This window comes from Punica granatum, chromosome 3, assembly GCF_007655135.1.
Source record: "Punica granatum isolate Tunisia-2019 chromosome 3, ASM765513v2, whole genome shotgun sequence".
Lineage (NCBI taxonomy): Eukaryota > Viridiplantae > Streptophyta > Magnoliopsida > Myrtales > Lythraceae > Punica > Punica granatum.
The window spans coordinates 3,224,537-3,251,693 of record NC_045129.1 but is presented as its reverse complement, the minus strand read 5'-3'; the positions used below and the strand labels follow the sequence as shown (position 1 = coordinate 3,251,693).

The window sequence follows — 27,157 nt, the reverse complement described above, 5'->3', positions numbered from 1 at the left end:
ATTTATTTGTAGTGCGTCTAACTTTTGTTTAAACCATTGCATGTACGAATATGTACGAAGTACGCTTTAGGAATTTGGTACTTCGTTGGATTTTTTTTTTATTGGTAATCAGTTCAAGAAAAATCCTGATTTTATGACGAAGGTTAGTAGGGGTCGTGCCTTGAGTATCGAATATTTTGTTTGAGCTATGAATATTGATCCTCCTCTAGGTTTTTCTCAGTTTATGCATTTGTTTGCTGCTTGCCATTCGACTTCAATTTCTTCTTAGGTTGATGTCCAGCTTGTTGATTCCTCTATTTGATCATATTATTGTCTAGTGTCTGCTATGTCCATTAAATTTTTTTTTTCAGTTATAAAGGAGATACGTGGGCTTATTATAATAAAATTAAAATCCTAAATATCTAGATTTTTTTTATTATAAGGAAGACTCATGAATTTATTATAATAAAATAGAAATCCTAAATGGTTGTTGAATATTAAAGTTGATTTAGTGGAACGTTATCTAGTGGCCGAGAGGAAGTGAAGTTAATTATGGTAGTATTGTCAAGAAGTATTAGTAGGGAAGGCTCTAGATTACGTGTGTTTGTTTTCCGTAGAGTAGAAGTTTTGATTGTCTTAATTAATTTGGATTGTTGTCTTACATTAAGTTATGTAGATTCTTCCTTGTTGGTCTATAAATAGAGTCAGTCATATGCGTGTCAAGTGAGCGAGTCCTGAGCGAGTCCTCTCCTCATGTGTACTTGTGAGTGAGTGTATCCACAACGTATGATACCTAAGTTTTGTAAGTGTCTTCCACGTATAATTGTATTTAGAGTGTGAGTTGTTATTTGAGTTATCTCCACCGGTATTGGTTGTGCGATCTTGGGCCAGTGTAACTTCGTTCGCACTACAGTTTATTTATAGGGGTTCGGATAGTTCCACTACAAGTATCAAATCTGAAACGTTTTGGTTACTAAACGAAGGTACATCACTGTACTATTCCCTATTTGATGTCCAATTAATTCATTTGATCCGTTCAATTTGACTTGTTTGTCCAGTATCGTTATTTGTCTAAGGTTTAACATGTTATGGAGTATGTTAGTTAACTTTATACTTGTGTATTATAGCTAGATTGAGGTCCATGGTTACTGTAAGGTGGGATAATGGGGGAGTTGTGGACTATTATATATGGTGGAATTATCAAAATAATATAACTTTTCTCTCAAATTCCCCAAAATCTCCTCCAGAATTTTCAAATAAAAAAAGGGTAAATTACAAAAAAAATCCAAATTTTGTAAAATGTCTCAATTTTGTCCTAAATTTTGTTTTGTAACAGAAAAAACCATAAATTTTCTAAAATGTCTCAAAAATGACCTTCGTTATAACTTCCGTCAATTTTTGTCTACATGTGACCTACGTGGACTGTTAAAGGGACCCACCATCATCAGCAAAAATTGAACTTATTGGCTCCGCCCCTGGATATACTAATGAAGCAATTCCATTGCAAGTGTACAAAGTTAGATTTGATTATCCTATTTTTATGGGATGAGAGTCATGATTTTGTTAAATTTCTCAACAATTTTCTCAAGCCAGAGTTTACAAAAAGTTAACATTTTCAGAAAAATCAAGCTTTCGATCGATAAGAATATAGCAGTATAAGAAGGCATTTGATTTCATGGCCCAGACATATTCATTTTCGTCCAAGATTCTCTGGGTACTTTAGCGCACCAGAAAATGCAAGAAAAATGTGAATTCGGCTCATCATCTCCTTGCCATGTTTTGTTAAATGGTAACTTCGGGTGAGAAGAGAAGCATAATTGATGCTGGAGCTCTCTTCTGGGAAGAGAAAATATGTAATTTCCTCTAACGTTGTTCTTCGAAGATAGCCGGTCAACTTGGTCAATTGGAGCGTGAATATAGAGCTTTTTAACAAATGGGTTGACCATCATTTCACAAAACTTCTACGGAGGTTGGTGTATTTTACTTTATAGTTTTTTATACGACCTTTTAGTTATAATGTGCTCGACACGGTAAAGGTTTTAATTTAAGTCATTTTGTTTCATTGATTGTAATTACAGGTGTTTCAAAATAATGTCTAACCGTGCTAATGGGTGAAAAAGAAAATTCAATTTTTAATGGGGGCGGTATCCCTCTTTCAAAAGAATCCTAAAAAAGTAATAGGTTTCAATGAGGGTCGGAATTTCTCGCATATTACTGACAATGAACTATGAAATTATGGGGTCTAGACTCCCGGCAAATGTGGGGCTTTTCCGGTGGTCATAGTCGGCAGTGATTGAACAGAACGATTTGATGCATACATATTTATGAAACTTATTGATTACCCAACAAAAGAAACTTTATTGATTGGGATTTGACTATGCTTTTCCAGTGTAATTTATCATCCAACAAGTAGTATAATCTAATACTTGTCGAAGTCGCAGACAATCACTCCTCTCCAATCTCGAAATTACCACCACTAGAACAATTTAATTTGAGGTTAACTCAGGGCTTTAGAGGCTTGCCCTTTCCCCTGAGGCAGATGTTGTAAGCCTCGACACTCCTCTCATAGATATTCCCCCTCCATGGTCTATATATCGGGACACGCGAGAGCCCGTAAGCTGCTGCTCTGTTGCACTTCTCGCCCATCTTTACAAGTTTATTGCAGCAGTCTTTCGTGATATCATTCCGAACATAGAAGACATACTCGTACACTATCTGCCCGCACTCATTAGTAAGTGTCCTTCCGCACTGCCTCAAGAACCTCCAAAGGCCCCTCACCGGTTCGGGAGGAAGGTGTTTCCCTACCCAAGGTGGTGGGATCGACTTTGCCTCGATGGCAAGTGCCCCACATATTATCAGCAATGTGACGATGGCTGAGAGGAGACTGTCCTTCTTTACCATTGTTGCCTGAAGCTCTCGTTAATTTCTCTAATAGAATTTTTATGCATATATATATATATATACATATATTTGTATATCATTAATGAAGAAAGCCTCTAAATGATTGATGATGGAATAAAACTCCAGTGGATTTGATGAGTAATTAATATGTTAATAGCTTACTTATTAGTTTCCCCCTCATAATTGATTCATAATATTATAAATTGAAACGAATCTTGTAGATCATTGCGTGACGGTTACATACTTTTTTTAAGAGTTAGTTTAATGACCACCTTATCAAGGTGAAATGACATGAAAATGAAGGAACCAAGTTGAACTTTTTCGTGGTCACATCCGCAAATAATCTCTTATCCTTATGCCCGCATTTCACTGAGGGTGCAAATATTGCCTCAGATAATTACTTAGAAACATGTGATACCAAGATATCATTATTTCTTATTCCCGCTTTTTTTTAATGATAATAGTAGCAAAAGATAATGGACTTGGACTGTTTATGGATTCGTGAAGAACAAATTCCTTATTATAAAATAACTATCATTACTATCTTTAGTTGATCTTATTATATAAACTCAAATAATTAAAACAATCAAATACAGAAAATAACCTACAAAATATATAGTATTATTTTTTAAGCAGTGACTTTACCTCATTATTGGTCTATTTTTTATAGTTAAAATAATTTTTCATATAAGATGATTTTACAATTCCTTTTACAAAATCTAAACATCTACTTATTTAGACAATTTCTATTTTATTTGTGAACTCTAGTATAAGGACACAAAATTTTATCTATAACTTTATATAATTTCTAATTATGTTGTTTTTATATAGAGTAATTCAAATTGATAAAACTTTCTAGATATATTAACATCATAATCATTATTTGAACATTATTTTTTATTGAATCTTGATTGACGCTAAACACAAAGTAAGGACTTCTCTATCTATTAAAATTTAGTATGATTTATCATGTCAATACAGTTGCGGTTTCTTTTTGTTTGTGTATAATAGCTTATAATGATGTATAATCCAATATTTTAAGGTTAATACATGGTGAAACTCATTCTTCTTATAGACATTCTTCTTAATTCATGTCTTTCTTTTTGATTTTTCGATGTGAGTTTTAATTTAAACTCAACCATAGACATATTTATTCTTGTTATCATTTTTTATAGAGTAAAATGTAATTTGCCCCTCGAGCTTTGAGCCTAGTAGCAGAGTGCCTCATGACCTTCAAAATTTTGCACAATCCCCCACAACCTATCAAAAAAGAAGCAAAGTGCACTGGGACTACTTTCTAGTCACTTTTTCAGGTGGAATTTATATTTTATTAGTTTATTAAATTAAGCAATTATGAAATAATTTCAAAAACAAAAAAAAAAGGAAAAAAAAAACGAGAACAAAAGATCGTTATTTAGGGAGAGGGAAGAATCTCTCCCCAAATCCTTGAAACCAAAAACGCTCAATCAAATTCACCGGTGAAGTTGCTCCACGGTTTTGCTGGACTTTCATCCAAATCTGAGAGCTCATAGTTCATAGCAATTCCTCAAGTTTCAAGATTGAACCTGTAATTTCCATATACTCCAATAATCCGTTGTCTTTTGTTGTATCGATTATGTCCGAAAATTGGTTATTATTACTCATTGCCTCCGTCTCTCTCTCGCATCATATAAAGGGGAATCAATTTTGCTAATTTTAAGTAATTGTCGCATAAGCATGTACTGTGATGGGATTGTTGAGGTAATGAATGGATCTAAAAGCACAGGGACTCATGTTGTAGAATTGTTTGCCTGAATTGTTCTATGTTTGCAATTTGTATGATAATACTCATTTGTTATGTTCGAAGAATAATGCGTATGGATTGTTGCCTCTAGGCGACGTTCTTCTCTTATGTTCCTCTTTTCTTTTTATTTTTGAGACTATTGATAAATGCTAAATATCAATAAATTAAAAATAAATAAATTTTGGCCAAAAAAGTGATCGGAAAAAGTAGTCAGGGTGGACTTTGCTCTTTCTTCGATACATTAGGTGGTATAGTGAAAAATTTTAAAAGTTTGGGGACACTCTACTACTAGGCTCAATGCTCAGGGGGCAAACTGCATTTTACTCTTTTTTATATTGTCGTTTTTATTTTGCGAAGTGCGCTTTAAATATGATTTACTCATTTCAAAATGATCTGCTCATTTCATCCTCCGACGAGCCATGCATTTGCTGGCATCCTCCTGAGGGCGGTGGTGGCCGATGTTAGGGCCCCACCGCCCCTCTCCGCCTCCTCAATTGTTATTTTTTTTTAAGTTTTTTTTAATTTAAAGATATTTTATAATAATAATTTATGGATGTATTTGTCATTTACATTTTATATCTCAATCCTTAGTACACCCCTAAAAGCTGGATCAGTATATCTTATATCCTTGACATTTCAAGACCCACCTCTTCCCATCCCCATCCCTATGCTAAACCCAACCACCAAATATAGTGAATTAAGTAAGTACATTATTAACCAACAATGATTGGTTTGTTTGAGCAGTTCGGTGATTGTTATCTCTCAACGAAATCTTGGATTCGAGTATTGTGCATTGAAAAGATCCATTAGTTGTGAGAGTTTTGCCTCTTAACAGGTTGACATGGCTTGAATTAAATTACTTGACTTTTGCATATTTAGTACGTTATTGGCTATCGGAGGAGGTTGGCTGTATTGCGGTCATGCAAATTCATTTACATTAATTGATTATCCAATTAGTAAAGACTTTCAATTCTGAGTAAAAGTTTGTGTGCTTAATGAACAGTAAATTTATTTTGCAAAATTGGTAGCCGAACCTAAAAATAGTTAGGCACTTATCCAACCCAAAAACTTAATCCGATAACTGGTCAAATCTTCCACTTTTATATATCAAGGTTTCTCTTTTTGATTTTTCAATATCGGACAACCAATAGTGGATATAACATACATAATTATTTACAAATTGAAATAATAATGAGCGAAAGCAATCTGCTTTGACAAAAAGATCAGATGCATATATATCAATGAAACTTCTTATTGATTGGGATTTGACTATACTTTTCCAGTGCAATTTATCATCCAACAAGCAGTTACAACTCTGAAGGACGTACTGCAAAGTTCAGGATCACTGGAACGAATTAGAAAATTGTTGTCGTCAGGTACTCCATGTATGTCGTGCTCCCTCTAGGTGGAAGATTTCATTCCGAGTGGATCGCACGATCAGTAAAAATGATTAGGAGCCTCAGCAGGAGGGAAGACGAATTCCACAACATTAACGCACTCATTCCAAACTTCATCGCTCCTCCGAAGCAAATCCTCTTCGGTCCCCACGTAGTCGTGTTTCTTAAGCTTAAACTATTTAAAAAGAGAAAATCATCACACTGAAACTAATTTCACCGGTTTGTAATAAAAGGGAAATAGGGGATATAGAGAAATGTAATAGATTGCCATACCTGTGTGAACGCATCATGGCAGGGCTTCCCGATCTCGACAAGTGCGGTGCAGCAGTCATCGGGCGGTGGAAGCCCGGTGTTATAGGCCACCCTCCTGCGTAAGAAATGTGCACAATCGTGGTCAATTATTCCAGTCGCACATCTCATGAAGTCGACTTGTGCAGCCACAGGACTGAGAGTGGATAGTTCAGCGCTGATGACGAGGAAGATCATCAGAGAGCAAAACCTATTCATCGATCCCATGGCTCCTCTGATTTTTAAATTTTTCGGATGAGTCTTTCCTAAAAGTAATGTAACTTGGTATATATATATACACAAATTAGGACTTGCAATGATTAAAGATAATATATGGAATCGCGTTTTGATGAGTAATTATGAAGATGCGTAACGTCTTGCTTTTTTTCATTTATTGAATGTTAAAGGAAAAGAGAATAAATCCGGAAGTGATTCTCTTGAATAATAATTGGAAGCGAAATTAATTATACTATGGCAGCGATGCACCCACTGACAAGGTCACCGGAATTGAATGGACTCGGCCCAATAATGAGTAAGCCCAGTCCGATGGCTTAGTGGACTAAAGGCTGAGGAGAAGTAAGTTCGGCCCAAGAAGAAGCCTATTGGGCTCCAATCGACAACTCGACCCGGCACTGACTCGGTGATGAACTCAGTATAAAAATGGCAATAGGCGGGAAGCGGAGGCAACTACAAAATAATTGCCATTCAGTGACAGATTTTTTATTCACGGCTAGTAATGTCACAAAAAGCGTACCCTGCAGTGGCGGCAACAGAAATCTGCGGCTATACGTTGCTAATTTACCTACAGTACACCAAAGCGTCATTGCAGGTAGGTACAGTACTGTCGATAAATTTTCTCATCAGTAGAGGTTACCTATACTGACAAAATCAACTTCACTATAGACTGTAATTGCCAATGAACAAAGCATCTGTCAATATTAGTTTATATTGTGATGGCACGAGCAGCCGTCAATAATTTTAGTCTCTACTATATCACTGATGCATATTTCCATCAATTAATTCGAGGTTGCCATGCTCTTTTAATCTACTATCACTGATCTAATGTGCATGAAATAAAAGATTAACTGAGATATAAAATTAAATCAATTGAATGTAATCAATGAGATTTGATCCTCGAAAAATAAGAAAAGATTATCACTCAAATAAGGAGTTGATGTTGTTATGATTTGATATTGACTAATTTTGGGTACGATTTGATTCTTTACTTACGTGCAATGGAACTCTATAGAAAGCCTTCTATAATATATATAAATATATATATTCATATTTATACATATACACGCACACAAGGGTAAGAAGTTATAGAGGTGAATAAGATAGTTCCCTTCACCGAAACCTTTCCTTTTATTTTCGATTAAATCTAATTCACAGCTGGTGTCAAATAGATGCCCAAATGAGATTGATTTCAACCTATTTGTTGAGTATACTCATGGTCCAAAAAGAATTATACCAAAAAATAATATAGGTTACATCCATTTTTTTCGGATACAAATGATGCCTAGAGCGTTAGATTAGATCAATTTTATAACAAATATATCCATTTACTTAGAATAAATGGACCCTAACCTGGTTCTCTCGCTGGTCCCCAGCTAACCCCTACCGACAATTTTTCGGACATGGTCTCCGGATCGGGTGACCCTCGACGAAAGCGTTTCTCAATGTCTTTCTTGTAATGAATTGAGGACTTTTATTGGTATGGAAGAGTGCGCTAATTATTTGGGACATGACCACCAAATATAATTAGCATTTTCTCACTTTAAAAAAAATTCGCTGGATGACATTAGGGATTCTGTTAAAAAAAAAGAAAAAAAAGGGTAAAAGCAAAAGGTGAAGACTTCCACAAATATAATTATTAAAAAAAACAAAAGATCAAGACCCCCGGTTTGGTACATAAAAATGATCTCCCCATTTCAAAATGTGCTCGATAGCTCGTTTGATTTGTAAGTGTAATTTTAAAATCATAACTTAATTTAATTATATCAATAACCAAACAAAACAACTCATTAAAAGTCAAATAGGTGGGCCTCATGCATAAATATTTATACTACTTCATTATAATACAATTCTATTATAATAAATTCACAATACCATCACTCTATTTTGTCCTTTTCAATCAAAATCTCTGTCAAACCAAACGCGTTGTTAGTGAATTAATTAAGTACATTATTGATTGACCAGCTTAGGTTAATTCGAGCAGTTTGGTGCTTATTAAATCTATTTATGTTCATTCACCAATCATATTGATTCAACTGAATTATTCTCAACAAGCAAAATCTTGCATAAGAAAAGGGAAAGCTAAAAATGGATCAGAATGCGATATCAAAAGTCAAATAGTAAACTGCGGCTACCCAATTCACCCAGAATATATATATATATATATATATATATCAATTAATAAAGAATTTCAAAACTTAATAAAATTTGATGTGTTTAATTAATAAGAAGTAAATTTATTTATTTTGCAAAATTTGCAACGAACCTACAAACAGTTAGGCACTTTTCCAACGCAAAAAATTAAGCTGATGGCTTGTGAAATTTTCTCCTATCATATTTCAAGTTTTATCTTATTGATTGACCGATGTGGAACACCCGATCCTTAACATATATTATTCTTCAATTTACCTTGGCAGAATATATTTCTCTACCCGAAACAATCACGAATCTTTTATTCTTCAATTGAGAATTTCTATCTCACAGAAGACAAAAAGTTCCATTTTTTCTCTTACTTCAACTACAAAACAATCTCGGATTTTAAACCCTAAGGTGCAACAAACGTTAACCTCCACAGCCTAGCGTGGACGGGTAGCATTCTGATGTCCATTTCGGGTAGTCCTTATTTCGATTCTCATTGTGCAGCCTATTCTGATTTATGTCTGTTTCGGTTTTTCAGACCATGACTCGATGATAGTGCACTCGACCTAACCAACAAATACATTATCACCCTGCTTTAGCTCAATAGTATCATCATAAATAATAATTTCGAAACTATAATAATAATGAGTAAAAGCAATCCGCATAGACAGCTGAGGCGTACGTATCTGTGAAACTATACTTTTTCCATGTAATTTATCAACCAATAAGCAGTTGCAACTCTCAAGAACTACAAAGTTGAGAATCAATTGAAAGAATTAGAAAACGACTGTCATCACACGCTCCGTGTATGTTGTACTCCCTCTGGGTGGATCGTATGATGAATAGAAATGATCGGGAACCTCAGCAGGAGGGAAGACGAATTCCACAACATTAACGCACTCATTCCAAACAGTTGGGTATCCCTCCAATTTGGAGGAAGTTGGACTCAAATTATATTGGGCTTTTATCGGGCTTTAATAGGGCAAAGGACCCACTTTTGTTAGGGTGTATTTTGCAAGATAATGGCTGATCTGTAGAGAAGAACAGAACAGAAAAGCAGCAGACTCGTGGGATGGTGGAGTTATTGAACCATTGGCCGTTGTATTAAAATTTTCAAGTGTACTGAGAATTATGGTATTAGCCGGTAAATGAAGACCAGCCGTAAGATTTCAAGAAATAATACTCGGCATCATTTGTTGAGAAAATCAAAACAGAGCCCAAGTTGACCATATTGACCAATGGACTGTGGATGAACGTTTAGAGGGCTTTTTTTTTTTTCTTTTTTGGAAATTCACGTTTCTGCTTCCCATTAAGAACAAGCAGCGCTGCAAAACAGAACCAACTAGCAATGCTCTGCTTCTCTTCCCTCCAAATATTGCGATCAAATCAAATCAGGCAAAGGAGACTATGGATGTTCATGGAAGAGGCAATCTATTATTTCTTCAACCTCGATTTTCCCCAGCAGAGAAATGCCACAAAGCACAGTAAAAAAAAAAAGGAAAACGGAGTCTGATTCACTTCCTCCCGAAAAATTGCAGCCAATCAAAATAAGGGCAGTAAAAAAAATGGAGGTCAGTGCTGCCTGCTGGATGAAGGCAAGGAAACTTGATATATATAATTTGCTGGATGTTTGAGGTTGCTATTCCAGTTGGTATTAAATCCATTTGTACGTAGAAGAACTTAATTTAGTCTTTTTGTGGACATAAAATAAGAGGAGAGCCTGCATTAGGGGCTAACGTGCTTCACAGTTGTGGCCAATCTGATCAGAAGAGAAGAGAGGCCTTTTTAAAGCTGTTGGCAAACCTGGCTGCTCAGTTGCCGAGTTCACCGATTTTTTTTACAAAACGACATCCAAATGAAGCAATTCCAATGCAAGTGTACAAAGTTAGATTTGATTATCCCATTTTATGGGGTGAGAGTCATGATTTTTTAAATTTCTCAACAATTTTCTCAAGCCAGAATTTAAAAAAATTTAACATTTTCAGAAAAATCAAGCTTTCGATCGATAAGAATAGAGCAGTACATGAAGGAAAATGATTTCATGGCCCAGACATATTCATTTTCGTCCGAGATTCTCTGGGTACTTTACCGCACCAGAAAATGCAAGAAAAATGTGAATTCGGCTCATCATCTCCTTGCCAAGTTTTGTTAAATGGTAACTTCGGGTGAGAAGAGAAGCATAATTGATGCTGGAGCTCTCTTCTGGGAAGAGAAAAGTTAATTTCATGGGAGAAAATAAGTAATTTCCTCTAACATTGTTTGAAGATAGCCGGTCAACTTGGTCAATTGGAGTGTGAATATAGAGTTTTTTAACAAATGGGGTTGACGGTCGTTTCACAAAATCTCGACGGAGGTTGGTGTATTTTACTTTATAGTTTTTTATACGACCTTTTAGTTATAATGTGTTCGACACGGTAAAGGTTATAATTTAAGTCATTTTGTTTTATTGACTATAATCACAGGTGTTTCAAAATAATGTCTAACCGTGCTAATGGTTGAAAAAGAAAATTCGCAATTTTTAGTGGGGGCGGTGTCCCTCACCTAAAAGAATCCTAAAAAAGTAATAGGTTTCAATGAGGGTCGGAATTTCTCATGTATTACTGACAATGAACTATGAAATTATGGGGTCTAGACTCCCAGCAAATGTGGGGCTTTTCCCTTAGTTACGGTCGGCAGCAACAGAACAGAAGGATCTGATGCATACATATTTATGCAACTTATTGATTAATCAGCAAAAGAAACTTTATTGATAGGGATTTGACTATACTTTTCCAATGTAATTTATCATCCAACAAGCAGTAACGACTCTCAAGGATACAAAGTTGAGGATCATTTGAATGAATTAGAAAACGACTGTGTGGTCACTCCCTCGATGTATGTCGTACTCCTTCCTGGTGGAAGATTTCATTCTGAGTGGATCGAGTGATCAGTAGAAATGATTAGGAGCCTCAGCAGGAGGGAAGACGAATTCCACAACATTAACACACTCATTCCAAACTTCATCGCTCCTCCGAAGCAAATCAGCTTCGGTCCCCACGTAGTCGTGTTTCTTAACCTTAAACTGCTTAGAAAAAGACAATCATTTTATTGAAAGTAACTTCACCGCTTTGTGGTCAAAGGGAAATAGAAAATTGTGAAATAAAATGACATGCCTGTGTGAAAGCATCGTGGCAGGGCTTCCCGATCTCAACAAGCGCGGTGCAGCAGTCATCGGGCGGTGGAAGCCCGGTGTTATAAGCCACCCTCCTGCGTAAGAAATGTGCACAATCATGGTCAATTATTCCAGTCGCACATCTCATGAAATCGACTTGTGCAGCCACAGGACTGAGAGTCAACAGTACTGCAGCGCTAATGACGAGGAAGATCATCAGAGAGCAAATCCTATTCATCGATCCCATGGCTTCTCTCACTTTTGATTTTATGCAGATAACTATTTTTCCTTTGTTGTTGATAACTTCTTCCTGCAAGTTATATATAGGTATAAAACTTAGGATTCCTAATGATTAGAATTAATTTACGGAAAATGATTTTTGGATCAATGAAGATTTGTAACGTTGCACTTTATCATCAGTCGAATGTAAAAGTTCGAGATGTGATTCTCTTCATTAATGATAGGAATGTTTGCAAATTAATCACACCAATTTTTATATGGCAAGTGCTCGTAAACCAAATCTGATGTCACAGGATGGGAATCGGGAAGAGGTATCGCAGACGGCTCATTTTGGCCAAAGTCAGTTAATTTCTTCCGTGCTGACATTTTGCCAGGATGGCTGAATGAATATCATTTTGGTCTAACTAACAAGTGGTAATTTAACTCATAGCTCATGATCGAGGCTGGCTATTCGGAAAAATAAGAGAAGAGATCAAGTCATGAGAGTTACAAGAGAGAAAAGTTCATATAAAAATGGCTGCTACCTAGGTCGACAGTCACTATGCGGTCGGAGATTGTGATTTGGGAAAATAGAAAAGATGATTTATCAGTTATCACAACATTTAGTGCCACATCGGCGTTTCTGTTGAAATCAACGGAAAAATTCACGTCATGCTAGACGCACCACAAAATGCGTAGATCGTGCATTTTTGTGTAATTTTTGAAATGTCATGCTAAAATTAGAATTCGGAGAAAAAGTCATATAACAGTGTAGGTTTTTTTTCTTTATTATATATATATATATATATATATATTGTGGGTGTCAGTTCCAATTCATAGGCAGGATAGGGTTTGAACCAACAGGATCGCGCATTTGGTTCTCCGTTTGGATTCCGATTGTGGGGAAAGACAGAATCAACATGCCACATTGAATTTTCATCAAATAATTAACGGAGTTGGATGATAAGCTAAATCTAAAACAAAACATAAACAGATGCTTTTATTGGGAATTTTGAAAACACATGACAGATTTGGGAAAATTAAATAATCACGTGTTTTTTTGGGTTATTTCCTAATAATAATAATAATAACAACAACATAATGATTAATCAAGAAGAAGCAAGTCCCACATGCATGTTATGTATTGTTAGTTGAATTCAACCATAATACATGTATATACAACATTTGCCTGATCAGAGAGCTCTAGAAGAGTTTAAGATATATGCATGATCAAAGCTATATTTTCAACAATGTATAGAAGAAAGAACATTTACTTGATCATCCAAAACAGGAAATCTGGCCTGCGCCCCGCCGATGAGGGCTATCGCAATACATAGCCGCTGCTTTATTGCGCCTCGGTAGCCCCCTTATATGATTCCTGTCCAAAGAGGAGAGCAATATGACTTAATACCATCTTTCAAATACGTGATGCTCCCCAAGATGAGCAATATTTTACATAGTCATATATGAATTGCTTGACGTTTGAACCCTTGCGGACCTGTAAAAAGAATTAGTGGTGCAAAAAGTTTTGTAAGGTTGCATGATTAGTACAAAAAAAATTTTCTTTTTTTTTTGTAACAAGTTTAGTACAAAATTTTCAAAATTTTGCAATCAAGTGCATTCCGTCAATTCTCCACTAACGCCGTCAATGTTTTTCTGACGTGGTTCAAATAATATAATAAATTTTTAATTTTTAAAATTTTGATTAAGATAAAATAAATAAATAAAAATTGTTTGACAAGGTACAAACTATACTTCATGGACCGCAGTTCCTTCTCCATGTGGCCCATTGAGCGATCCCATCACCAAATTCGTTATACAAAAAAGATTTTGTACACATTGTGCAACTTTGCAAATTTTTTTGTACCACTTACTCTTTTTACTTAATCGTTGCCATATGACCATATGGTTTCTCATTATCATATTGCCAATGTAATAAATTTTTATTTATACCCTAGCTTCAAAACCCATAAAATAAACGCATTCGTGACATAAATTCTGACTTTGTAAAATTTTTGTAAATTAAAATGATAATAACCATATTATTATAAAAATAAAATTCTGATTTTAGAAAAATGACACTGTTCTTTGATATCCAAAACAAAAATTTACCAAAGTAAAAATTCCACCATAATTATTCCTATGTGCCTTACATACAAGTGCAATGTAGCAATTGCAATCGAAAAATGCTGATTAAAATGGATGTATTCAAGAGATTAAAAAAAATTAATCATTAAAATTTTGATTGAACAAATTTTTTCCATTCCTGTATTGATTTTGTTTCTTATTTATGAGCTTGGAATGACTAACGCCAAAAGGTCATTATTTTCCTTTTGATAGTTGTGTCTTAGTTGACGTAATATGTTCTCTGTCAAATAACAAAATTCTTACTAATATTCGATAATTGAGTTTGTCGATTGTCATCCAAGACTTGTGGCGTGGCTTACACAATAGTATTAATGGTACTCAAAGATGACAACTTACCAACTGGGTCAAATGTTTGAGCTGAAAACCATCGATTCCAGAGAATCCAACAATCCTAAACAAGAAAACAACATAAATAGAATGTTAATGCACCAATCAATCTGTCAATATGTCGACTCAATGATATTTAAACTTTAGTTAGATCCTGAGATCATCTTTACTCGTTACCTCTAACCAATCTGTCGAAGAAACCACCATAGACAAAGGAAGATATCAGTGATATAGTTTAGGGTGTTTCCTAATCGATATTGTAAACGATGAAGATGGTCTTTTCAGGAGAATAAACTGCATATGAAGATGTGTATACTTAAGCTAACTGACTAACTACCGATCCCGATTATTTGTTGAAAGCAATTCGACTCAGAGTTCTTTCCTATAAATTAGAACGATTCTTAAGTACAAATGACCGTTGATGATGCAAGGAAAGAAAAATCTAATCTAACAATAAGAAAATCAAAACAAAATTGGAACCATTTTTAAAACATCAAGCATTCATATTAACGGTACAGCATTAGTTCATCAGGAAGGTATATTATATTTTATGTATCACTCGAGCGTTTCCATCAACTATATATTTTCCCTTGCGTACTCATAAATCTTATCAAATCTTTGTGATTAGATCCAGAAATAAAAGAAGAAGAGCAACCCTTGCATATTGAAATCCGAAAAAAAAATTTGTGGACTACGAATTCGAATGGGCAGTAACTGATTAATTACCTTTTCAAACATGGAAGCCTAATACAACTTGGTCCGAATTTTGGCTTGTAGAGCTATTACTGCCATGACACATCCACTTACAAAATTTTTGTATCCTATTTTTTTTCCTTTTTTTGGCCAGGGTGCCGGGGGACCCTTATTTATTTGCAGCCATGGGGGCCCTTTGTTATTTGCCATTGCCTCCTGTTTGTATATATAGAGGTGGGCATTGTTTTGTAAACCGGCTCATAATTTAAATATCTTAATTATAAATCAAATTATAATCTCCGATGTCTCATTAGTGCACCCCTTCAGCTTCATGTCCATTAATTACTATGACGTGAGGGATGGTAATTGGTAGATAAGTTATTGACAGATTCATTTCGGCTTATATGTCTTCTATAGAATGAGTTACATCACCATTATCACGGGCCAGAGAAGCCCGTCTTGACATATGCCCGACATGGGGCAACTCGAGAAACTATAGCCAACTTCTTTTCTAATCACATGGTTTCCCGAGTTTGTAAACGCCGTTCAATGGACCAAAAGTGATGGAAGAGAGCAGTGGATGTTGCGCTTCTGGGGGGAACATTTCACGGTCCCAGCCGAGCTCGCCCAGGAAAATTTGATTGACTTGCGTAACTTACATTATGAGCAAATAATGTTATTCCCAAATGACTTGTACAAGATCAACGTGTAAATGGGATAACACAATGGACCACTCATCAAACTTGAGAATAGTTCGTAGACGACACCATTCAACCAACCAAAATAATTTCTTCACCACTTTCTAATTGTGATTTGTGTTCCACTCAATGCATCGATGATAAGCGGGCACTGGAAGAGCGATACAATCATTTCCAATACTCAAGAACTCCCATTCGGAGAAATATGCAAACAATGAAAGAATGAGAGTACTATACGTCCGAAGATGGCTGGCGCTTCATCTCATGCAGCTGGAGAGGACAAGGGCAAACTTTCTGTACATATGCCGTTTCAAGTACATCTTTTCCACCTTCTTCCTTCCTTTCATCCCCATTATTTCCCTCTCTGATGGGTTCTCGAGCATATATTGGATGTTCTGGGCGAGTAGTTTGACCCCTGGGTGCCCAGGAGGGTGGAGAAGACCCGTCTCGTTGTGCCCAACTATCTCTTTTGTGCCTCCGGCATCGGTTCCAAGCACCTGATCCATTGAGAAGAGGGAACCCGGAAGATCATATGAGAAATGATTTTCATTAGCGTATACCCAATGTATAAATGGATTATCCACAGAACATAAGTTTGTGACAATAAACAGATAACAATGCACCAGTTGGACTTATTTTCAGACCAATGCATCATTCAGTGAAGAGCGGGAAAATGTACTATTTAAATGACCATAAATTCTTGCACGACAGATTCCATTAACATATTGGTCAATTGTCATACCGGAAGGCCAAAGGCCATTGCTTCAATCGTCACTCTGCCAAACGTCTCTCCCATTCCCTAATAAAAAAACACCCTGTAATCAGTCAATGGCCAGTCCAACAGCTTGAGCAAATGCGATGAATGTTCCATGAAGAAGTAATAGGACCACTGAATTTCTAATATCAAATTGAATAGACAGGTGACAAGCAACTTTTACCTGAGCATTTATCACATAGACATCAGCTGCCGAATATAGTGAGGCAACACGAGTAGTAGCTGGTGTCCAGAGCAATGAACTAGACAAGTTTGAGTGCTGCAATGTGAAATTCAGTATCTCTTTTACGTAATGCACCTTATTGCTTTTAGAGCCCACCGAACCGACAAGCACTTTCAGAACCTGCTTTTGTCTTTCATTGGCCGAGAGTGCTTTTCTTCTTCCGACAGCAGTATCAAGACTTCCAGAGTCTTCATTAACTGAGGGACGACGCAGCTGTTTCCTCTTAAGTTTCTTTGAAGATTTCTTTGAGGTAACACGGGACTTTCTTGAACCCGAATTATTAGAACGCTCAAAGAGAGCTCTCGAATCAGTCCTCCCACTTGAGCCACTTGAGCTATTCTGTTTCTGGGCTTCACCCGCAGGAAGTTTTACTTTAAGCTCATCTTGCCGGGACATAGTCTTAATCACCATAACCACTGATTCAAGAAGCAAAAGCTGGCCCTTCCCTGGATTTATACTACTAAGAGAAATCAAAAGTATATCATTATCTGTCAAACCCATTTCTTTCCTAACAGAATCTCGAAGCAACTTTCTCTTCTCCAGCATCCTCTCTGAAGTGAAGGTCGGAGTGTTGAGTGAACAAGGAATACCAGCTACAAAAGCAAGTTCGTCATTTACAGACAAAGGTATAACTGTTGGCGCATATCTCAACTTGATGCTCTCTTCCTTGCACCAAGTTAACCACTGACTAGACTGAGCCTCCGAGAGAAAAAGTAGCTTTTTCACCCTGTTGAGAACAGGTTTTGCCCTATCAAAGTACTCCTTCCGATTCTCCATGATCCACCATACAACTTGACTGCCACCAGCTGGAAAACGCTCCATGTATTGATCTGAAATAAATTTAATGAAGTGTAGAAAGAAAGTTAAATGCCCAGCATTTTAATTACCATTATGGTCATACATAGATGTTAGCCACATGCAGGGCGCCTTATTCATCCCCAAAAAATTGGCATATCATGAGCTAATATGTGAAGCAACAATCTACCCGTGACAGGGGATTCACCTGATCCAATTGACTCATAAAAACACGACAGTAGATGGCACATCCTTAATGCTTAATTAAAAGTTGCAATTAAATATCAGTCTTTAATCTTTGCATGTTTTAGCTGCTCAATCTGTAGCGAGAAACATATGCATATATTTTATATGACATCATAAATAAAAGCCATGAGGTAAATTGCTTGTTATAAAATTGCAGTCCACTGAATTAAAGCTCCAATTTTTGCAGACGGCAATGAAGCATCCAAGGAAATCAACCAGACAGCAGCATTAGACTGTTGATAACATTATATAAGAATGCTTGAGCAGTTTTTTGCTCATTTGACTATGCTTGTTAGTCAGTTCGTATATAGTCATAGCACTAGAATTATTAAATGACATACAAGTACAGATATCAAGAACATTAGTTTTGATTTGACCGAAAGAATATTAACACAAGCAGCTATTTAATACAACACGTGACAGGGATCACTCACCAATCCATGATGCACATACTGCTGATCCAGCAATGACAAGATCAGCCTTCATAGAAGTTTTGAAGCTGAAGTCTGCTTTGTCCTCAAGCACTTTGATTCTTCTCCTGGAGAGCTCTGACATCAATCCACCCTTCTTGGATAGAACCACAGCTGAAACAGTTGCCCCACAGCTCAGAAGCTCTGTTGCCAGCTCCATCATTGATAGTGGAGCGCCAGTCATCGAGAGCTCATGAAAAATCAACACAAATCTCCTGGACCAAACAAGCCGAGCGAAATCTCCTTTCCTGTCACATGTTCCTGATCGTTGTTGTGGACTCCAATCCAGTATTCTGTCCTCTGTAGAACCAAATGGACCAACAAGCAAACCATAAGTATTGTTTTCTTCAGGAAAATTTAATTCCTGCTCCTCGAAGTTATTTTCCTCAACCACCGCAGCCCTTGGATTCGGTTTAATGCGTCTACCCCGCCCCTTGCGAGCAGGTCTCCTATTCTTCCTGTTTGGAGCACTTTGTCGAGACAAACCAGCACTGCCCTTCTTGGTCAAAGTCACACGGCCTTTTACTACCGGTGAATCAACTGTCTCTGTTTTATTAGCTAAGGAACTACCATTGGCAATCAAATGCCTTCTTCCATTACTTGTCGAATTAGAAATATCATCACTTGGACTACTTCCGAATCCCAGGATATCATCTTTGTTATCACCATGAGCCCACCTTGACTGTACATAGAACCCCAGATAAGCCCATAGAGTGATCAGAAGTAACCAGTACACCAACCTGCTGGTCCGAAACCATTGTGAGAATCCTCCACCACCTCTACCTTCTCTTCTAGGTGTTCGACCAGAGTGCGCTCTACGAAATGAAGGAGAACCTCTAGGGGTCAACCTTCCAGACAAAGTAGACTTGTAGCTGCCCCCTACTCTTAAGGGTGAGGGTCTAGCTGTACTCCCTAGCAGATCCCCCCTGCTTGTGCCTTCTTCTATCATCTTATTTTACGACTATATTACAACACGAAAGAACTCAATGCATGTCGTCTGGAAGTCACCAGCTGCAATAGAAAAAAAGCAAACTTTAAGCACTGAAATTCGGTGTTCATCTCGGCATTACCCAAATTCACTATATTCAATGGGATAAGTAAATATGCTGAGCAGTAAAAGAGTAGCGAATTAAAAAGTCCCTGCCTTTTTTTGTTGGTGGGGGGGGGGGGGAATGAGCAGTTCAAGAGATGAACATAAGTACTTAAAGTAAAAGCGGCCCAAACTTTGTTATTACCAAACTGAGAATTTTGATTCCTTCCAAAATCAAGACCCGATATACATCGCATATCCAAAACAACTTCTTCCAATAACCATTATTCATTTAATCAAATAAATTTCCGACTTTACTTAGCGAAATCAACGTTTCTGCATACGGAAGCCGCCTTGATACGATTCGCAATCCAAAGTATCCACAAAACCTCTACTACTTGGAATGTCAATTCACGAATCGAAAGCATAGAAGTCAAGCAGTCCAAAAGCTAATCTTTTCTATCTCCTTACGCTCGCACTAACTTTCCCACAGCAACCGACAGAAGAAAAAAGAGAAATTTCCAGGCAACTACAATCCAGAGTTGCTACTTATAGATGCGAATCTGCGAAAAGTCAACAACTACATCAATCGAGATCTGACGAGCTGCTTTGGCAGCTCAGCTAAGCATTCCACTTCGGAAGCTCCGGAACACTAGAATCTAGAACTATATCCAGTAAAGCTGACGGACATTGATGGAAGCAAGAACATGATTGCAGCAGAAAAGATGAAGGTCTTACTCTGAAGCAGCTCAGAGAAAGAGACTCGCGGTTCGTCGAGACGTCACCGATCTGTTTTACTGTGAGTGCGCCATTCCTAATTGCCTACACAGACAGAGAGAGAGAGAGAGAGAGAGAGAGAGCTTGAAGAGAGAGACTGCGGGGGGACTGCTGTATGTTGCAGCGTTAGAGAGAGAGAGAGAGAGAGAGAGAGAGATTTGACCAATTGGAGAAGAAGAAATATCACATCCAGTCACTGTACTTTGACATTTGATCTATTTTAGTCCATTTCCGACGACTTTATTAATTGTGACTAATTTATGGTGCCTCAAGTTTCTCATAGGAAATGTATTTCAATAGTTTGGCTACCGAAGGCATATACCTCAGCACTTCTTCAGTCCAATTTAAGATGAGTAAATAAATTTCAACAGCTAACATATTGACTTTTGATGATATGCGTGTAATTGGGAAAGAATATTTTAGAAATGAAGTAAAGAAGATAAGAAGATAAACTAACAAGTTTAATGGAGAAAATAAAAAATTACAGAAATTCGTATTTATTAAAGTAGTTGGAACTCCCTATAAAAATTCTTGTTTATTATGCCTCATAAGTGGAAGGGGAAGGAGACATATTGTAACCAATATATAGAGAGATTGGGAGAGAACGTAATGGAAAGTGGCCACGGTTAGATTTGGAGATTAGGCTTCCTTTGATTTCAAAATTAAAATTTTAGTCACTCCACCCTACTCTGTTCTTCTTCTTTTAATTCAACAACATAATCACTATTTTTTATTTTTTTTTCCAATTTGATAGAAAAAATTCTCTTACATTATTTTTCTTAATCATTATTATAACTAATTTTTTAATATTAAATTCACCAAACTATTCATTTTTTTTTTGTTTTTTCTTCAATTTTATAATAAATTATTTCACATAATTTTTTTTAACTATTAGTTAAATTAATATTTAATAATAAATTTCCCAACTATTTCATCTCTATTTGATGGACTGGAGTACAGTTATAATTTTACTCTGAAACCAAACGCCCACTAAATTCCACTTGCGTGGTCTAGGAAGTGAGAATGGGAGAATATATAATAGAAACATAAGTTTTGTATCAACAATTTGAAAATAAAAAAATTCAATTCATCAAAATAAACTGCGAGCATGAAGTTGAGTCGATCATAATAGAAAGAATCAACAGAGATATGAGCTATGTTATGCCCAAATCTGACATAAGTTGTGCAAAGGGGAGACCTAGGACGTATATATAAGACTTGTAGGTATGAACTATGTTACTCCCCTCCAGCATCGGTTGTGTAAAGGGGAAATCTAATATTTATATGCAAAGCTCAATAATTTCATTAGCAGTCAGCAATTTCCAGAGACATGGTTGTTACATACCACTATGTCATGCTTCAATTTCAGACTAAACTCTTGCAAGTGAACGCCCGCTAGTTACCAATTCAAATTTGACGAACCAACCCTTAGTGATATTGTTCGCTTTGGACCGTGGCACGCGAGGTTTTAAAATTCGTCACTAAGTTTGAAAGTTTATCCAATTAGGGACTCAGCGTTCGCTCTAAGCTTTATCCCATTTTCGTTCAAGTTCACACGCAAATCTAGCTCTACTATCAAATGTGACGGTCCAACCCCTAGTGCTATGGACAGTTGATGAGCCGTGGGTGGGTCAAGCAACGAAAACCGGTTGACATTGCTCCCAAAACGGAAGACCTTGACTGCTTTGATTGGTCTTTCCCGTGGGCCCACTAATTATAGTTCCTTCCTTATTATTATTTATTTTTTTTTGAGTTACACCTTCCTTCTTTGGATAATTATTATTGGGATGATATTTGCTATTTGGATATATCTGCCATGACAAAATATTAAGCGATCCTATTGACGTGATGAGAAAAATTAATAAGAATTATTTAATAAAAATAATTATAATAATTGTTCGAGTGATTAACATAAATTTATTTATTTTATGTAATTTAATTGATATTTCTCATATATCAGACTAATTATTTTGATCATGTTCTCTATGGATTATTGAGACGAGAGCTAGGATTTGACTTGAATTGAGTGAAATGGGCGAATAGAATGGTAATTTTTTTCGAATTAAAGGGATAAATATAAAAAATTTCCTTTAAAGGTTAACATTTTAGGTGAACGTTGTGCCCCGCAGCTCCTCTACTTCTCTACTCGGTCCATCCTTGATGCGAGATATCAATCAATAAAATGAATTAATCATTCATGATTTAATTACGATTATTTTTGTCGGTCATATATCACTCAATAATAGCGTTGTCTTGCATTGAGATGTTTATGGTATTAGATCTCCAAAACTTCAAGGAAGATTGATCATCTCTAGCTAGTGTGGTCGAGTTTCACTAAGCTCGAGCTCTTGTTAGTCATATCCCCGTTATTTATAATCCAATCCACGCTGGGAATATATTTTTAGCATTACGTGTGCTTGAAGTATCTGCCAAAATATCTATTGAATTATTAAGGGCCCAGTAGACAAATTATTAATGACATTATTTCCTATTGACAATTCATCGTCCACGTAAACTTGATTATTTATTTTGACAAACTCCAATATTCATCAATAAGGTTATTGAACTCGTTGCGTTACACGGCTTTTGTGAAAAGAATTTAGTATTTACTTGTAAAATATGAAAATAACAAATAATATGAATTTATAGTTTTTATTGATATATGCGAAATGTTTATTTTTTATTCAATTCGTAAATAAAAGAATTTTTGTAATAAATTCATATACATCATTTCAATTATCAATCATATATTTATGAAAGAAATTTAAATTCATAAATATTCAAAATCTTTAATTTCTATTTGATGAAAGAATGATAATTATAGAATAAATTTTATAATTTTAGCATTTGCTTGTACTTTATTCTTCTAACATTAAATAAATTAAATTTCATTAATTTAAATTATTTTAGATGAAAAGATCCAACCACTTCGATGGATGTACTTAATTGATATTTAATAAGAGTAGTTATATAATACCTCCGAAAATTTATAATATAATGCAGTCAGTTTAAATAAATTAAAAATAATGAACATTTAATAATATTAATATATATATATATATGTATATATCATTGGTTTATATATATATTTATCTTCATAAGAATAATTTGTATTACATTTATTTATCATACTAAAAATTATCATTGCAAAATATTTTATATTAATTAATTGAGTAGATTCTTAAAAATTCATTTATTGTCTAGAATTAACATATTTATAATTAATTATGTACTTATTGAAAATGATGCAATTATGTTCATATGAATTAACTATATAGATATTTACATTAAATTAATTTCAAACATTTCATAATTTGACCATAACATATCACTTATTTTACGATTTTACCTATATTTATTAGCTTGGAGTCAAGTGAACCAACACAATTCATTTTATTGCTTGGAATCTTGATTCATCATGAATTTAATAATATGCTCCACTTTTTTTAGCTATGGTGAAACATGGCAATTGAACCATGCTTAAAAAGAGATTTTAAATTAAAATTACAAATTAATTGGAAGAAGCTACTTACCGTTGGTGAATGATAATTGGTGGAGTTTATCATTCATAACCGATTTACTAGTATTGAGAATTTGAGAGTCAGGATTTAATATTTTTTTTAATAGTACTATACGTGATTTCCTAGTAAAATGATAATATGTGATCTGAATTCTTGTTAGTACTGCTTTAAATATAATCTTTCAAGTTTATATAATATATAGATAAATGTGTGCAACTGTTTCAAAGCATTTCCAAGTTGAAGAAAATTGTATCACTGTTGAACTAACATATATATGCGTGTCATGCCGTGTTCAAATTATCTTTTTATAATACAGTGCAAGTAATATACGAATTTGAATCGTATTACCAGATGATATTGTCAAGGATGAGTCTTCTTGGACATCTTACGACAGTCAAAAAAAGGACACCAGACGGTGAGGCATGAGGTCTTCCCTTGCGTCTTGTGTTGGTAAGCACAATAAAATTAAAATTGTTTTCCACAGTAGCCACCGAAAAAAATTCTTTTCCACACAGTCAATTAATAAGAGCAATTCATGGATTATACAAGGACTGTTCACATGAACCTTTCTCGATGTTCGGAATCCACAGCTAAATTCAGGATGATTGAAAGTACATATATGTTTACTGAAAATCGTAGTTGAGGTCGTATACTATATTCTTGTAGTCTAGTCCAAGCCAACGCGTACCATATAATCGTCCAAAGTTTATTTGATGCAGTTAAGATCGAATTTATTATGCTTGTCTACACCACGCGCTATATATACAGACTCCAATTCAATTTCACTAGAAGCTGTATTTGACTTCTAAAACGTCAACTGCATATAAAATATACGACATCAGTTATACGTTTAAGCCACGGCACCTGCGATTTGGTCTCTGTGTATTGTTTTATTTTCTCTGTTTCTTCGCTGACAGGGATTTTTCTTTTTCTTTTCAATAGGTAATAAAATCTGAAAGGGAAAATGAAAAAGGATCGATACGAAATTGAAGCCTTGCATTTGGCACAACCAACACGAGGTCGTGTTGTATTTTATATTAACTAATTTGCTAGAAAACCAACTGTGTGACCAACATGAGGTACGAATACCCAAACTGTTGCAAATGCTTTACTGTCCAGCCAATAATATAGAGAAGACATGTGTTAACAATTCACCAGACATGTGTTAACAATTCACCACTTTAAAAGGTAATATCCATTTTTTTTTTCGGTGCAAAGGTACTATCCATTTCATTTCAATTAATATAGTCATGCTTGTGAGTCGGGCACGTCAAGGGAACTATTTCAATTTTATGGTCAAAGGACAATTAATAAGATCAACCATTTAACTTTTCTTTCATTCGATATCTGAAAATTCAATTGGACTCCGAGTAATCCAATCGAACCGGATTGACTCACTAAAAAATAAATCTCTCTGAGCGTAAATTTTCTCTATTCATTTTTTCTTTCTATGAATGGTCAATCTAACGAAAAATAATAAATTATCCCATGCATGCACTCAAAGATCAATGTAGCTCGAAAATCTCGATAAATGAGAAAGAAAAGGGGAGTGTGCTCAGGAAAGTCGATGTGATTTTAAGTAATAGGTTGAGAATATTAACGTGAATTCACCAAAAAAAATGAAATAAATAAACAAAATCTCATAATTTATTGTTATCTACGTTTACATTACGTAGGCAAAACGGGTTTCTTTAATCTAAATTTCGAGAACACAACCTTCGTCCACAGTACCTCTAAATTCTTCTGGAATCTCTAACTCAGTCCATGTATTATTATCGCACAGATCCAATATGGAGACCACATCTGGCTTGCATCCACTCCCATAGCCAAACACCAACAGCTTCCAGCGCCACCTCATGACGTGATTCTGACTCGCCACGTCAGACGGCAACCCTGCCACGGGCGTCCACGTCGAACCCCTGAGCGCCGCGATGTCTCGACTCCTGTTCCGGCACGTGTACAGGGCATCGTCTCCCTGCCCGTCCACACAGGCCCTCGGAGCCGTGTCTGCCTCCAGCACGTTCTCCTCGACTGGGTCCCAACTCCACATCGCAGCATCGAATGCCTCCACGCTCCTATCGAACTTACCCTGTGCCTCAGTGCCATACCCGCTGATGACAAGGAACTTCCCGCCCCGGAAGGCCCCCCTGCACTCATCGCGCTCCCGTGCCATATCGGGCATCTGGACCCACCGGTCCATATGAACGTCATAGGCCATGGCGGATCTCAGCGAATTCTTCTGTTTGTCATGCCCACCAGCCACAAATACGAACCGATCACCCTCGGACGCACAGCCAAAGAAAAACCGGTCCCCGCCTGGCATGTCAGCCCCCCGCCGCCACTCGGATGTCAAGAAACTGTAGACATAAACGGAATTTGTCGCATCCCATGTGACCGGGTCCAACCCGCCCACCACTACCAGTTCCGTCCTGACAGCAGCTAACCTGCAGAACCTCGGCAGGCCGTCACAGCATCCCGGAGGAGGTGGGAGATCGACCCACTGGCCAGAGAGCGGCTCGAAAACTGTGGGAAGAAAGATTGGTGGATGCATGTTTTTCAGACCGGAAGAACAATATCTACCGATCGGGTTGGGCCGAGCCTGGACGAGAACGACGAGCACCTGGCACTGGCCTGTGGATTTCCTCTGCGAGAGAAAGCCGGGCGACTCGATCTCCGCCTTCCATTCTTTACAGACCGCTCCGACAGCCGGGAATTGCTGGTAAGGGACTCGGGACAGGCACTCGCAGGCTAAGTCTTCCGGTAATCCGGGAATAAGCTCCATGGAAGATGAAATGAGAGTCGGGAAGTCTCTCCCTGGGAAAGAGAAATGTTTCTGAATTTGGAGAACAGAAAAGATTGGGAAGTTTGAATTGGATTTTGGAGATGGGCTCGATGATTTTTTGAATTGGAATGCGGAAGAGAGAATTATGGGCTATGTAGAGTAGGGACATGAACATTAATAGTGGTCGTGATAAGTTATGTCCTGTGTCGTCATGTTCTATGAAACAGTACCAACCTGCGGGCGCTTCGAATTTGGATGAGAGAGGGAAAAACAACAGATATAACCAAAAGCCGCCATTGTCTTTCTGCTCCAACGGTTTTATTTATTTATTTTACTTATTGTGGTTTATTTTGGATTTTTCATTTTAATTGATAAGTACGAATTACGAAGGAATATTAAATAAATAACCAAATATAAATAAATAACAAATAGATGAATGAGATAAAACAATAGTGAAGTCGCTAAATTAAACAATTGGCTGTGCGGAATCTTTTTTCATTAATTTTCCTCGTGTTATTACATAGCCATTCCGGCAAAAAGAGTTCAAGGATCAATCCCGGTGATACCAACAAGTTATTCTA

General features: G+C 36.3%; 3 protein-coding genes across 3 annotated transcripts; all 3 read right to left on the bottom strand.

Moving 5' to 3' along the window:
* Positions 1 to 11,647: 11,647 nt before the first annotated feature.
* LOC116199451 lies at positions 11,648 to 12,119 on the bottom strand. The gene is made up of 2 exons (XM_031529798.1): positions 11,874 to 12,119; positions 11,648 to 11,782 (listed from the first exon to the last, which is right to left on the bottom strand). Exons 1-2 carry the CDS (start codon positions 12,117 to 12,119, stop codon positions 11,648 to 11,650), a joined length of 381 nt encoding a protein of 126 aa, XP_031385658.1.
* A 3,858-nt stretch (positions 12,120 to 15,977) lies between these two features.
* LOC116200843 lies at positions 15,978 to 20,403 on the bottom strand. The gene is made up of 5 exons (XM_031531774.1): positions 20,235 to 20,403; positions 18,431 to 19,477; positions 16,896 to 17,785; positions 16,700 to 16,756; positions 15,978 to 16,454 (listed from the first exon to the last, which is right to left on the bottom strand). The coding sequence occupies exons 2-5, from the start codon at positions 19,413 to 19,415 to the stop codon at positions 16,215 to 16,217; spliced, it is 2,172 nt and encodes a 723-aa protein (XP_031387634.1). The 5' UTR covers positions 19,416 to 19,477; positions 20,235 to 20,403; the 3' UTR covers positions 15,978 to 16,214.
* A 4,954-nt stretch (positions 20,404 to 25,357) lies between these two features.
* LOC116199231 (F-box/kelch-repeat protein At1g15670-like) lies at positions 25,358 to 26,902 on the bottom strand. The gene has a single exon (XM_031529525.1). It carries the CDS (start codon positions 26,574 to 26,576, stop codon positions 25,491 to 25,493), a length of 1,086 nt encoding a protein of 361 aa, XP_031385385.1. The 5' UTR covers positions 26,577 to 26,902; the 3' UTR covers positions 25,358 to 25,490.
* Between the last annotated feature and the right edge of the window lie 255 nt (positions 26,903 to 27,157).

Coding starts and splice junctions, on each gene's coding strand:
- LOC116199451 (XM_031529798.1), bottom strand. CDS start 12,119: ATGGGATCGATGAATAGGATTTGCTCTCTGATGATCTTCCTCGTCATT. Junction 11,783..11,873: donor GCCACGATGCTTTCACACAG/GCATGTCATTTT, acceptor TTTTCTAAGCAG/TTTAAGGTTAAGAAACACGA.
- LOC116200843 (XM_031531774.1), bottom strand. CDS start 19,415: ATGATAGAAGAAGGCACAAGCAGGGGGGATCTGCTAGGGAGTACAGCT. Junction 16,757..16,895: donor TCTATGTGATAAATGCTCAG/GTAAAAGTTGCT, acceptor TTTTTTTATTAG/GGAATGGGAGAGACGTTTGG. Junction 16,455..16,699: donor CAATGGCCTTTGGCCTTCCG/GTATGACAATTG, acceptor TCAATGGATCAG/GTGCTTGGAACCGATGCCGG.
- LOC116199231 (XM_031529525.1), bottom strand. CDS start 26,576: ATGGAGCTTATTCCCGGATTACCGGAAGACTTAGCCTGCGAGTGCCTG.